General features: G+C 47.2%; 1 protein-coding gene across 1 annotated transcript; it reads right to left on the reverse strand.

The window, feature by feature from the left end:
* Window positions 1-696: 696 nt before the first annotated feature.
* On the reverse strand, window positions 697-5,382 carry LOC135811302 (uncharacterized). The gene is made up of 2 exons (XM_065324520.1): window positions 4,854-5,382; window positions 697-4,442 (listed from the first exon to the last, which is right to left on the reverse strand). Exons 1-2 carry the CDS (start codon window positions 5,042-5,044, stop codon window positions 1,127-1,129), a joined length of 3,507 nt encoding a protein of 1,168 aa, XP_065180592.1. The 5' UTR covers window positions 5,045-5,382; the 3' UTR covers window positions 697-1,126.
* Between the last annotated feature and the right edge of the window lie 8,799 nt (window positions 5,383-14,181).

Genomic DNA, 14,181 nt, shown 5'->3' on the forward strand with positions numbered 1-14,181 from the left:
ACTGTTCAGCTGCATAGGACGAGTGACGGCTTGACTGAGAGCATCCAACGCACTTCGCACTACAGTATCACTCCAAACAAAGAGAGCAAACAGCACAAGAAAACGCAGCATCAATGTTCATTGAATGTTTTCTTATGTAGAGCATACTGACCGCCGAGCATACTCAACACGCAGCTCGAGAAACAGAACAGTACAGATTACAGAGGTATGTCAGACGCACATAACAAAGAGGAAAGTTGTGTACGAACAACTTAGTTATGAAACCATTCATCATACATCACTCCCAGAACACCTGCGATGTGCCTCGGAATTCAGCCAGGCTAGATCTTTTTTTTCCGTATTTTACTACAACTGTGAAACCACCAGTACTTTATAACAACATTTTTGTTCTTAAAATGCCAGTTGTACCAAGAGTACATAACCCCCCAGAGTGTGCAACGCCGATCCAGCTCTGTGTAGGGTCTTGGTCGAGCGGAATCGGATCTTCTGATGTCATGCGTACACTTCACACCAGCGCAAGGCCGGTCTCGAGGCAGGGCACCATTGTTTTTGATCCAAGAGTACCCGCGACTCCCCGGGTTCCCCTCAGATGTGTACGGTATTATGACGCAAAGATCCGATTCCGCTCGACCAAGACCCTATGCAGAGCTGGATCAGGCGTTGCACACTCTGGGGGGTTATGTACTCTTGGTTGTACACATCAACTCAGTAAAAATGTTCCTAAATGGTACTACCTCCGTTCAGCAAAATTTTTCTACTTCAGGGTGTGTCAAAAGTAAATAAAGTTTGCTTATCGGAGGAAGTACAGCACAACCCTTTTTTTACATTAGTGCATTATCCATAACATACAAACTAAACAATATGCACAGGTAAGCTCCAACAGCTGTAAGTGTAGATTTCGCAGAGAATGAAAAATGGCGCACACCAAAACCACATAATTTTGATGGCTATTTTTTACCCTTGGCACATAAATAATGCCATAGTCTGACAGTAGTGCTGCACACCCCAGCACCCAGGAAATGGAAGTTGGAGCCTACTTGTACAAATACAACGGCACAGAACTCACCAAATGCATTGACATTCCATTACAAATAGACCGGCCCATTGTATATTCCACTGTATGTAACTAGGAGTCGATTTCCATGTCCACTGCCGGCTGAACATCAGTGATTGAGTTAACCATGGAACGGAGCTGTTTGACAACATCCAGAGCAGATTGGGAAGTAGAACAGACCTGGAGCTGTGCTGCGAGTTCTGACGCCAGTGCTTGGTCAGGTAGGTGCTGGACGAGGCGATGAAACTCACGTTTGAGAGATGCCACTGAACGGTTGCTCTCTGCGTGGACTTTCTCCTTCTCATCAGTGGTAAGGAAGTGGACGGACTTCGATGAACGAGTCTTCGGCCACTGTCCATTACCAAAGGACTCGCAAAGTTCTCGGCGACGACGCTTCCCGTTGTCGGTGAGGTCCACAGCAGTGTCCAACATGTCCTCATCGGATGACATGGACTCTAACGGGCGGTGAAGAGCCAGCTCTTCTCCAGGGCACAGGAAGCTACGAAGGCGGTGTCGCCAAACAACCAGCTCCTTCTCGTACGACGGTTGGGCCTTAGCAGTGGATTTGGGATCCGTGAGCCTCAGGGTGCCAAATACCTTCGACCTCAACGTCACCAGTTGGTTGTAGTTGCGGGCCACATGCCGCCACATATTTGAGTCCTTGTCACCAGACACCCAGGCCTTCATGTTGGCATTTAGTTCTTCAACCACAGCGTCGACTGCTTGGTGCGCGTCTGTTCTGCCAGAGCGGCTCAGGAACAGTGTCCTGTCCAGGAGTTTCCTCAGGTCGGGTGGAGTCGCAAGCCGCTGCTGCTCTTCATACAGCTCTATTAGCTGGTACGTTGTGTGGTTGCGAGCATGGAGAAGTGGCGACATTGTCCGCCGGGCTGCAAGGTACAGGTCAATGTCGTCGTGCCGCATGCCACGCCGGAGCATAAATGCGGGAAAGCAGTACTGCACAACACAATGCAGGAGCCAGGTGAAAACATGGTTCCCCTTGAGCTTCTCAGCCCAAGCAAGAAATCCATGTGCCGTGGGACGGGCGTCCTGTCCGCAGTGCAGTACGTAGGGTCGCAGGAGCTCATCGACACATCCGTCCGTAAAGCGGCTCAGCTCATCATATGCCCGGTGATGGTCTTTCGCTTTGTGAGCCCAGTCGAGTTGACGTGGGGATGTGTAGCCCTGGCACAAGAGAAACTCCTTGTAGACAAAGGGAAACAATGTCTTGATGACAGCTTGTATCAAGTTCATCTCCCAGTGCAGACCGCCGCTCTGACACACAACCCAATCAAATTCTGCATCCGGATAGTGGTGTGGCATGGTGATGTTTCCAGCTGTGGTTTCCAGCTGCAAGTGGTCATCTAGCCTGGTGCGCAATACGGTAAGGCTACCGGCAGTACTCAGCCCTCGCTCTCTCAATGCCCCAACTAGCTCCTGTTTGCCCATGGCTTTAGAGTTTAGCACTCCAGCGGCATTCAAGGTAGCCAGCCTCACTGCCTCCCTTGACTCACCCAGTACAGTTCGCATCAGGGAATACGGCAACCCATCACACACAACATTGACCCAATGCCGCGTTCCACTACCATCACCCAAACACTGGTTCACCCCTGCATCTTTGCCAATCTCTCTCAATAGCACACGGACGGCCTCATGGGAATTGGGATTTACGAAAACTGGCTCAAGAAGCCCAACATCAGCTGGAGGAAGAGTGTTTTCACTGGCCCCGTGTACTCCACTACGAACTTTCCCCACAACAACACCAGCACCATCTGCAACGTTCTTGTAAACGTACTGTGTCCCGTGCCCAACTGTACCCTGTCGGGGTACACGAATCACCTCAGTCGACACCCGAGATTGCCCGGTCGCACTGGCTATAGCTGCCCTAAGGTTCTCCACAGCACACTCTGTGTTTGAACATTTTACCTTCCGCTTCTCATACTCCGTTTTACAGCCAGGGCACACAATCACCTTCTTTGCCCTTTCCTCCTCTCTCCCATATGTGTCGACAGGGTCTTTGTACTTTGCCTCCATGAGTAGATTGTTTATGCGCGAGTCCATGTACTGAAGAAGGTGTGCGTGCATTGGTGAGTGTGAGTCTGTTGTTTCGGGATGTGTGTCGTAAATGTTCTGTAGTTCCGCCACAGATGGGAAAACCCAGTGCCTGAAATGAAATTGCTCATTGCTCTGTACTGACGAGTCATCATTGACCGCATAAACAACATTCGTAAGAACCTCGTACGTAGAGCGGTTTGCACCTCGGGACAAATATGACTTGAGTTGCCTTTGCTCATTATCGAAGCCAATGGTGACAAACCCTGGGGGAACTGAAATGCGCTCGCCCCCAAGATTAGCCAGCCAATCCTTCACTAGAGTGTAGCTCCCTCCCGGCCCAAGGTGCCCAATGAGGTCAACTGCAACCCGACTCTGAGTGACTGCATACACAATTGACTGGAACAGGACATGAAAATCTGAACAATAATTCAAGTTTCTGGCAGCATGAATACACTCTATGGCCTCCTGCTGCCTCATTGCCCGCTTACGGTCAGCCTCATCACTGCCTGAAACACTAAGCGGCTTTGTAATCCCAGTTACAAAAGCCTCGACCACGGGATTATATGGCCTTGCGGTTAGGCGACCTTCGGGGATTGCCAGCAAATTTGCAACGGTGCGGCTGGATTTAGCTCCTTGTATTGCAGTAACAGTATCCGAGAACAACAGCATGTTCTCTTTTTCCACTATTTTCTCCACCAGATTTACCCGGCCCACCTGTTGTGCCAATAACTCATCCACCTTCACCATCCCCTCAACTTGCTCTGTAACCTCAGCAAGCTGTTTGGCCTGCTCATCCCTAACATTCTCCAACATACCCACCTGAAGACGGAGGGCTTTTATTTCTGCCTCCTTTGCCAGCAACTGTACTTGCAGTTCAGAACAACAAGAACACGGTATGTCAGGCAAGGCACTCACATCCTGACCAAGTAGGTGGGGCCTACCCTCTTCCTGAACAGATACATTGTCCGTACCCAACTCCAGACCACCTAAGCTATCTCTATCTAAGTCTTCGCCACCTGTGCTACCACTGCCCAACTCCTGACCACCACCCAAGCTGCTGCCCAACCCATGACCAATTGTGTCGAGTAAACTACCTACTGACCCTCCGGCACAAGCAACGCCAACCTCCTTACCACAATTGCTTCCCACGCCATTGCCACACTGAATCCCACAAGCAGATCCATCACCAGAGGCCACACCCCCACCATCCACAGAATCATCAAAAGGAGGAGCATCATTGCGACTTACCACACCAGGAGTGTTTAATACTGACGGACCCTTGTAGAGCGGGTGACTGGTGACTTCTGGCTTCTCATCAGCAACATGTCGGCAGTACCTACAAGTTGGATCAAAATGAATGAATTTTAGGTCAGACAGTGGGCAAACCGTAGTTTCACATGAAATAGTCCCAAGGCAATCACTTGTCAACACATCCCCCCCCCCCCCCCCAAAAGCACACGGTGACCTGAATTCTACAGTGCTTTCATTTCATTCATCATCACAGTGCTTTCATAGACCTGTACAGTGCCTTCCAAACATTGTCATCATTCCCGATCAAGTCACCATGCTGGACACCATTGGCAGCTATCAAACAGAACACGAGCAATTACTATTATGGCTTACCAATGCCGCACTTTAAACGAAATTCAAATACAATGGGCACGTGGAGTTCAATGAAAAATCAGGTATGTTTTCATATACAGTACAACAAATTCGACCCTTAGAATTTCACGGCCCCATGCCCTACCTGCAGATAGACTTGATGTTCCGTCCGCTGATGCTGGAGAGGACATTCAACAGCGACTTCCTGGCGTTTTTGTCCTTCCTTGTGGACGTACTCCCCCACTGGTAGTGGAAGGGGTTTCCACACTGGTAGGCCCCAGGAGTGGCACGACGCGAGGAACGTCTGGCCTGCACGTCATGCTTCCGCGACGACATGATCAGTGGTCTGGTGGCACTGGACGAAGTCTGTCGAAAAGCTCCAAACGTAGACTGGCGATCACCAAACTAAAAAAGACGAAGTCTGTGCCCTATTTCTAGTATTTGGGCAAGCAAGACCTCTCAACGAAAAAAAAACTACACATAGAATCCAAATTTTTTTTCAGGGGAATGCATGAAAAGGCCATTGCCAACACGTGACTGTACACGTGTACGCCTGCATTTGACGCATGTGGTCTGCATTCGTGCATTTCTCCATCCGAATCAGCCCGAATCCACCATTCCTCCCTCTCTGCATCAAAACAGCAGAAACAGATCAAGTGAATTTTGAAACGCTCAAATGACGCGTACGCAGTACTCAATTTCTATAGCAACCACTGCCAACAGTCACCTGTCCTAACTAGGCGATCTCTGAGACCTGGTGACCGCTCGCGTGCGTGTGCATGGCAGAGGAGACTCCCTTCGATAGGCATCTATTTGTCTCTGGAGGATCCGTGAAATAAAAATCAATCAATCAATATTGTTGCAGACCTTTCGGATGTGCATGCACGAGGAACTTCCTTATTTAGAACTGCTTCTTGCATGAGCTGTTTCGGATATTTCGTCTCCTGGCCCGGCTTATTTCGCTTCGGCGCTACTAAGACCTCCTTTCACGGAATATTACTCAATGACAGGTGGGTTGACCAGTTCCCTTTAATGGAACTGGCCTCCTTTTACGGAATACTCAATGACAGGTGATCTCTGAGTTGACCAGTTTCCTTCGATTCATTTGCTTATGCTCACCCTTTCATTTACGGAAACGTGTGCTGATTTTATTCGGATTTAGATCCATTCGTATCTCTTTGCCCTTGCCCACAGTGTGCGGAGAACGCGAGTTCAATTTCTTGACGGTAAGGCTTATGTTGCTGCTGAGGCTTATCTGTGTTGTCGAAATACTCATGTTCATTGTACATTGGCGCGTTACAAGTAAGGCACTGGTCATGATTGCTTCCGGCATTCCGTGCCCCGATCATAGGGTAGAATCTGAATTTTGCAGTGGCATAACATCGTTGGCAGTTCCCAATCTGGAGGGAAAGGTTACAAGGACGCATTGACCGAGCATGCAAAATAAATTCGCATATCAGGGGAAATCTCCATTATGGAGAGGTTCAGTGACTTGTTTGCTTCATACGAAACAAGCCAATTATATGGGTGCAGTCTCGTCTCGTGAAGATCTCGTACGATTGGATTTGTTTACTCGAGTCTGGGCTGTTTGATTTGTGAGTAGCGCCGAGATTGCACTGCCCCAAACTTAATAATAATAATAATAATAATAACTTTATTAGGATGACCCAAAGGCTGACCGCCTATCGTGGGGTCCGTCGCATTGAAGGATGATGGTACAAGACTCAAGAGAGTACAGATTGGGAAGGGGGGGCGGATATAGTTGCGTGCCGGCAAAGCAGAAATTACGATCTGCAATCTGTTTGTAGTACCTGCAAGAATGTGCTGTACAGTCATGTATCGTATTTTGTCTGTTGCTGTTTCCATTGCCGTCATGTTGCTAAAGAACGGTTCAGTGACTCATTATAATAATAATAATGTCTTTATTAGGATGACCCAGAGGCTTGTCGCCTATCAAGGGGTTCACCGCTTTAAAGGGTGTACTTGAACATGTATGAGCTAAAGTGAAAGTAATGGAAAGTAAAAGTTGTGCAGCGTGAATGCGTTGGGGAGCACACAGGGGGGGGGGGGGGGGGAGGGTTATGTACATTTGTTTCATACGAGACGAGTCAATGAGTCGGTGTGGCTTAGAATCTTTCGCTGTAGAGGAAATCTATTCGTATCTCTATTGGAGAAATAATTGTATTCACTGGTTATAAAATAGGGTCAAGACAAAGTCACAGAACAAATACCATCGATCCCTTGGTGTCCGTCCTAAAGAGCTTCGACTGGATATCATTCATACTCACCAAAAGATGTCTAACATTTTATCATAATGGAGTGCCTTGTTTATCTCTCAGTACCTCCAACCATAGCCTTGCCCCTTATATATTCAGGATCAGTGTAGTTGTTGGAACCAGGTGTCGGACTCAAAAATGTATTTGTTTAAATTTTAATACATGTTTATTGTTCTTACTTTGCTGTGCTGTTTTAGACAATTGTGGACTAACACTTTGAAGTCATTGAACTACTTCCAAAAGTTGTATCGACATCAACAGGATTAAGATCTCAGTGCAATATGATGCACGATAACCCATGACTACAATTATAAACACAGATTCAACAAAAACATCTGCGACGCGCACCTGGTTACATCTCTCAAGTAAATCTGATTGAGGGTGGGGAAATCTGAAATATCTGAAAGGCAAGACACTTTTATGACAGAGTCATGAAATTCTGCATTAGGAACATCCACAGAATGACGTGCGTACAAAAAAGTATCACCACCACTACCCACATGTTTCCCCAGCAGAAGAACATGATTATGCAAGTGCCACTTTCTGCAAGTTTATTAAGAAACGGCTTGCACATGAATGCGGACAATACGGTATTGATATGATGTACCAGGCCATCATTTAGGGCATCCGATTGGTAACATAAAAAAACAACAAAAGAAATTATAGAAATAAAAACTGCTTGATGGCAGCTTTCTAAAAAAAGTTATTGTGTTCTAGTCCTGGGTCATTCCCCTATAGAAAATTTATAAAATTGCTTTCAAACTGCCTTGGACTCCGTCTAAAAAGTAAGAAATTAACGAAATGCGCTTGCCGAAAAAATTATAAATTCACACAAAACCTCAGAATAATCACACAGGATGAAAAGCGAGAAGACCTTTTCCCCTCGCGATCCTCTTTCCCATGCATGCATGTTGGTGCAGTGCCAGTACAAGCGTCAGACTAAAGAAGTGTTGAAAGCAGAATTTTGATTGTCAAGTGTTGTGATTATTGTGAGGTTTTGTGTGAAATTATAATTTTCGGCAATCACGTTTCGTTAATTTTTTACTTTTTAGACGGAGTCCAAGGCAGTTTGGAAGCAATTTTATAAAATTTCTATAGGGGAAGGACCCAGGACTAGAACACAATAACGTTTTTTAGAAAGCTGCCATAAAGCAGTTTTTATTGCTATTATGGCTATGCATGGAGCTCTCCATCCACGCGCTGATGTATCCCGTATACACGTCAGTCGCAAGGAGGGTGGACGTGGTTTGCAAAGCATTCATGACGTTGTCACCATGGAGAAAGGCAATTTGGAGCGCTATGTGCCTCAGTCAGACGAGGAACTCCTGAAGGTGGCTGCGCCCATTCTGTGGCCTCATCTAGATACCCCACGGGGATCCGCACAGGTGGTGAAGTGTCGGCTTCAAGTAGAACACCTCTACACCTGGTGGACAGTTTGTCAGGCAAACTGCACAACTGACCAACGAGAACACCTGGAGTTGGCTGACAAAGGCAGGTCTCAAGAAGACCACAGAGAGTCTGATCATCGCGACACAAGACCAGGCCTTGGCAACTAAACTGCTCAAGGCCCAAATCTTCCATCAGGGTGGAAGCCATCGGTGTCGAATGTGTGGGCAGGCAGGCGAGTCAGTTGCCCATATTGTTGTTGTTTGTTGTTGTTGTTGTATATTTATTTTACATTGCATGGCAAACGGGCAGTTCTGCCCAATATTATGAAAGCGCTATCCTATGCGAGTGTTCAAAGCTCGCTGGACGGGACTACTTGGAGCGTCATAGTCGGCTGGCCTCTCTGGTCCTCTGGTCGCTCTGTCGTGTACATGGGATACCATGTGAAGACAAGTACATCTGTGATCCAATTCTTGAGCATACCAAGACCAATGACACGGTACAAGAGCATCCTGCACCCAAGGATTACGTGCCTGAAGCTAGAGGTACTTGAGACGCCCACATCTCTCCGCAGGACCAGAAGATCAAGATTCTGTGGGACTTCACCATCCGGTGCGATCGCTTCATTGAGCACGGACGGCCTGATATTGTTCTGGTTGAAGGACCTGCCAAGAAGGCCCTGATCATTGGCATTGCTGTACCTGGTGATCCATGCGTTGTTGAAAAGGAAGTTGAGAGATGGCAAGTTGAGACTGAGATTGTTCCTGTGGTAGTTGGGACTTTGGGCACTGTTTCCAAGCAGTTGCCAGGATACCTTGACACCATCGGTATCACCAGCTACTGTTCTGTGTCTGAATTGCAAAAGAATGCTCTCCTTTGCTCGGCAGCTATCCCACGTAACGTCCTTGATTTGTAATGCTCTGGGGTGGGTGGTGGAGTTCTTTCGGTCCTGTTTCCCTCCAAACTCTCTCATGTTTCCTATGATTGATATTAAAAAGTGTTGTGCGTTTCTTTCTGTTGTTTACCTACCATCATATTTTAATATCCCTATGATGTATGGCCCCACCTTTGGTTGCTGGATGCTAGCCCGGTGGGTGCCAATCTCCGGCCTTCGGCTGAGTGCTTCCAGATAATAATACTAATAATGTGACTGAGAGCCAAGATGGACCCTTGAAGGGAGCGCTGAGATCCATTTGCCTGCATCTCATCACCACGGACGCTGTGCTACTGTGATAATATTGACGGAATGGAAGTATTGTAACACATCTATCGTGTTCAGCACCATTCACGTTAGTGTGCTGAACACTAACGTTCCCAGCACGATACATGTACTAGGCTGTTTGTTAAGAACTCAGACGGTGAGCCAATTGTTTGTTTTGGTACAAGTACAGTTGTGGCAAGTGAAATCCGACACTTGCCATAGGGGACAGCGCCTCAAATGGACATCAATGATGTAATGCACTGCACCTAATTTGTACTATAGAGCCGTATGCATCCCAAACAGGTCGAAAGGTCACAGCTTAGATACACACAGTTCACAAACATGGCACACATAAGGAGTATTGGTATCCAATTCCCATTCATTTTTGCCAGCACCTTTTGAACCTTGACTGTGATGAGTACGAATTCTGTCATCAGACAGATAAAGTTGTATGCAGCACATGTACTGTACGTATGCAGGGCTGCAGAGGCTGCAGGATGCACGGTGCTGTCCCTTATGCCAAGTGTCGGATTTCACTTGCCACAACTGTAGATTTCAGTTCGTTGCCTCAAAAGTACATTGTAAAACGTTCATGCAATTGTTTTGAGTACGAGCTTGAATTGTGTTCTACAGTGCATTTCAAAACTATAGACGCGTAGGTTTTTGAAATATTTCAAATTTGGCTGGAACTTTTTGAGAATAGTTTTCGGAATATTGCTCAGGATCGCTCCACAATTACTCTCATTATAGTTTCTAAAGGATTGGATAACAGACGCCCAATTTGGAAAAAAATTATGCACAAAGTGATCACAGAGTTTATGTGGTATAGATGCTGGCATAACGGTTTTTGCCTAGGTACGCGTCTATAGTTTTGAAATGGACTGTACTTCCCTCCTACTAATGCAACACGTCATTCAATACACACACGATGTTCTCAGTATCGTGACACTCGCGAATCGAGTGGTTTCACATCTTTCGATGACACCATCTTCTTCCAGCTTTTTGCACAATGTACAGCTTCGAAGAGGGTTGATGCATTACAATGTACAATTTCAAAGAGGGTCGACTGATATACACCAAATCATGACATGAATGAAATTTTCATTCATGTCATGATTTGGCGTATAGTACTCGCAGTAGTGTAGGTGTACGTGGCATGAGAACACTGGTAAGAAAGGGAGGAATGCAAAAAGAAGAGGCAGAAAGGAAAAAAAGAAGAAACAAACCAAAACTAGATTGGAGTAAGAATTGGGAAAATTTGTGGCATGCAAAGCAGGATAAATCAAAGGCAAAAGAACGATGGGAGGATAGCGGCGTAGTATCTAATCAATAACTCGACAGAGGAACTTATAGTTAAACACATGGAGACGGGCTTGCTTCTTAACTCTATCTTCTCTTGATACCATGTTTGTTTGTTTGTTTGTTAGTTTCTATTAATTTTTACTTCGCACATTGATGACGACCCAATAAAATTATGGCGAAGGTTTAGCCTAGAAGTGGCTATGGGAGAACATAGTAAGAGATTAGGATACTAACAATGGAGAGTAAACTTAGGAGGGTTCGCGACTCTCCAGCTTTCCTCCTATCAAACATAGAGAGATCCCACGAATCGTTCTGCGAAAAGAAGAGGATAATTATATCGATACGGAGCAGGTCGAGTGTGAACATGGCGACACCCCCCAGATGCCATCCTTCCAAAGTAGGAACTCTCTATCAGATCTTATGGACACTATGGTGGGAAGAGAGCAGTTTGAAATGTGAATCCAGAATTTATTCTAAGCCCCACGTTAAGTGAATAATAGAAAGAAGGTAAAAGAGAAGAGCTAGAGGAGAGAAAAGGGAAACCAAGGAGGAGTCCAGGTGGGAAAGGAAAAGTAAAGATAAGAACATTGAAAGGATCGGTTACGCAATACTGTTAATTCCCAACTTTGATAAGATAAGATTGCCTGATGAGTCCAACGAGGACGTGCGTCGCAATCGAGCTACATGTATGTCGTTGCTGTGTCATCTTCTATGTGCCATGCGCTACTTGATGTACAGCCAGCTATGTCGGATACCGCCAACCATGCATAGACTAGAAGCCAATTGCAAGCATTTCCAGGAATTTGGTGCCATTTCAGTGTAACTGCAATGAAAGACTTTTTTCTGCAACAAACCACGATCGGGGACAAGGATTTGTCACGTTTGCGCTAAGCTGCGATCATCGCTCCTTGTTGTAATGTGCTCCAAAAAAAAAAACCGGCCGAAAAAGTGGGGCGGCCTCAGCCGCCCCAGCTGTGACGGCCTTGCTGCAACCACTGCCCCGCGACCACGACCAGGAACGCGCACCAGGCATCACCACCGCCACTACCCGCAGCAGCAGCAACAACGACAGCGATAATAATTATGCTCTGTTATTGGGCCGCTGGCTATCGGGAGAATGATAAAGATTTGAATAGCAACGACAACGACAACGACAACGCCAATGACAACGAAAATGACCATGGAAACAACAACAACAACGACGACGACCACAGCAGCAGCAGCAACAAGAAGAAGAAGACGAACAAAACATGAGAATATACGCTTGCCAACACCACCACAACCATCACCACCAACAACTACAACTACTACCTGCAACGGCAACACGCACAGTAACATTGGGCATACAGATGTAAGGAGAGAAGTCGATCCCTGTGCTCAACAAACATGAAAGGAACACATTCACACACACCTCAGACCTCAGACATGCCCATCGCGGGAGCGATGATAGCGAACAGCTATGTTAGACATAGCAACTTGTGCTGGGATTACACCATTCAACAGCTTGCAAGGCTGATGAATTGACCGCCACTATTTTTAGCCTGGTATCCACCACACAGCTGTTTGAAGTGACTTTTTCTGGCCAGTGAATCCCTATTTTTCATTTTTCCATTTTTTTCTTTTTTTTTCTTTTTCTACACACACACCACACACCACATACTCCGGCATACACTGGCTGTTGGTAACCACCCAGGAGAATGAAAGAAAAGTCAGGAAGAGTCTGAGAAAGAGAAGAAAGACGTGTGTGACCATAATCGTCGGGAATCGAACCCGCAACCTATCGATTGGAAATCGCTGCACATACCACTGCACCATATGGGACACACACTATGGGTGTCACCCCTGGGGATTTGTCCAAAGGGACTAGGCGAGCCGCGGTAAGAGCCTCGGTGCACAAAGGGTCTATATCCTCAGTGCAAAGGACGCGCGCGGAGGCAGCAAGCGCGGAGGAAAAATTGTTAGACGCCGACCCATAACATGTCAGCATGCGGATCCACCCCTCAGCGTCTATACCGGAGGGACCAACAGAGCCTCTCAGTGATCTGCTGGTGGTTTTTATTAGTTGTGACGTTATTCGATCAAATAAAATCGGATTCGCTGGAACTGCCTCGTCAGGCGGCAGAATTTCCTTCGCAGCCAATTGGGGAACAGGGTGCTTCTCCAGAAGTACGTGTCTCGGACTGTCTTGTCCTCCGACACGCAGTCCTCCATCCTCAGGACCCGACCCACTCCGCCTGACTGTACCATACGGGGGAGGCCGCTTGAATGCGCCCGGAGAAAACCAGTCGGCTAAACATGGTGTCATCCAAGCCCGTAGCGTTGCGTCCTTTACTGCTTTGTGGTCTGAGAAGTGCCTGGATGCATCTACCTTCATCTAGAAGGTCGTCGAAGTCACCAGCTAACCACATCCCCAGTCGTCTTTTTAGATGGGTGGCGTTTTCTGCTGAACGGCTCTCGGGATGTGGCTGGGATGTGGATGTGGGATGTGGCTGGAGAAGCAGCTGACTGGCCACCACAACAGCAGTCCAGGACACGGCCCTTAGTGAGGAGCCAGTGGCAAAGCCAGCTACGAGCCTTGCTAGCTCACCAACGAATGCTGCTCTGGCCGATCCAAATGGTACCATAAAAACATTTGCCTTCCAGTGGACGCATTTATCGTACACAATGCCCAGTGTGTTCTTCAGATTATCAATGTCACCTGTCGAGAGACTCTCCACTGCATTACTCAGGGTAGGATGTTGCCCCTTAGGGATGGAGTCCGCAGATGCAGACGGCGGTGCTGACTGTGTGGTTGAGTGTTGTCTTGATTGACGCTGCTGGACTAGTCCAGTAGCTGAACCAGTATATCTTGACTAGGAGTCGGGCTGTGCGGTTGAATGTTGTGGTGGCTGAGGCTGTTGGGTACCGGTAGCGGATGAACTAATTCCTCCTCAACGTCGACTGTTGTGCACCCCGTTGACTTGGCGATTGGGATAGCTGAGGTCTTGCCTCGGTCATTGATGTAGCAGAGACCTGTGATTGCGAGTGGTCTTGTGAAGCAAGGAGATGGACGTCACCTTCATCAGGCAGTAACTGGCCATCGATTGATGAGAACGGCAGTGTCTGCTGCGGGCGGCCAACCAACTGACCAACTTCAGTTCGTTCTCCACTGCTATCAGAAGCAGGATCAGAAGCACTGGGCATTATGTTCACAGGACAACTTGCCGTTTGCCTTCGAACGCCGTTGTTTTTGCACTTGTTCTTAGTGCGTGGAACACAACTGTTACAAACAGTGCCATTCTTAACGCAACTGCAGTTTGAGCAGGAGC

This window comes from Sycon ciliatum, chromosome 3 (genome assembly GCF_964019385.1).
Source record: "Sycon ciliatum chromosome 3, ocSycCili1.1, whole genome shotgun sequence".
Lineage (NCBI taxonomy): Eukaryota > Metazoa > Porifera > Calcarea > Leucosolenida > Sycettidae > Sycon > Sycon ciliatum.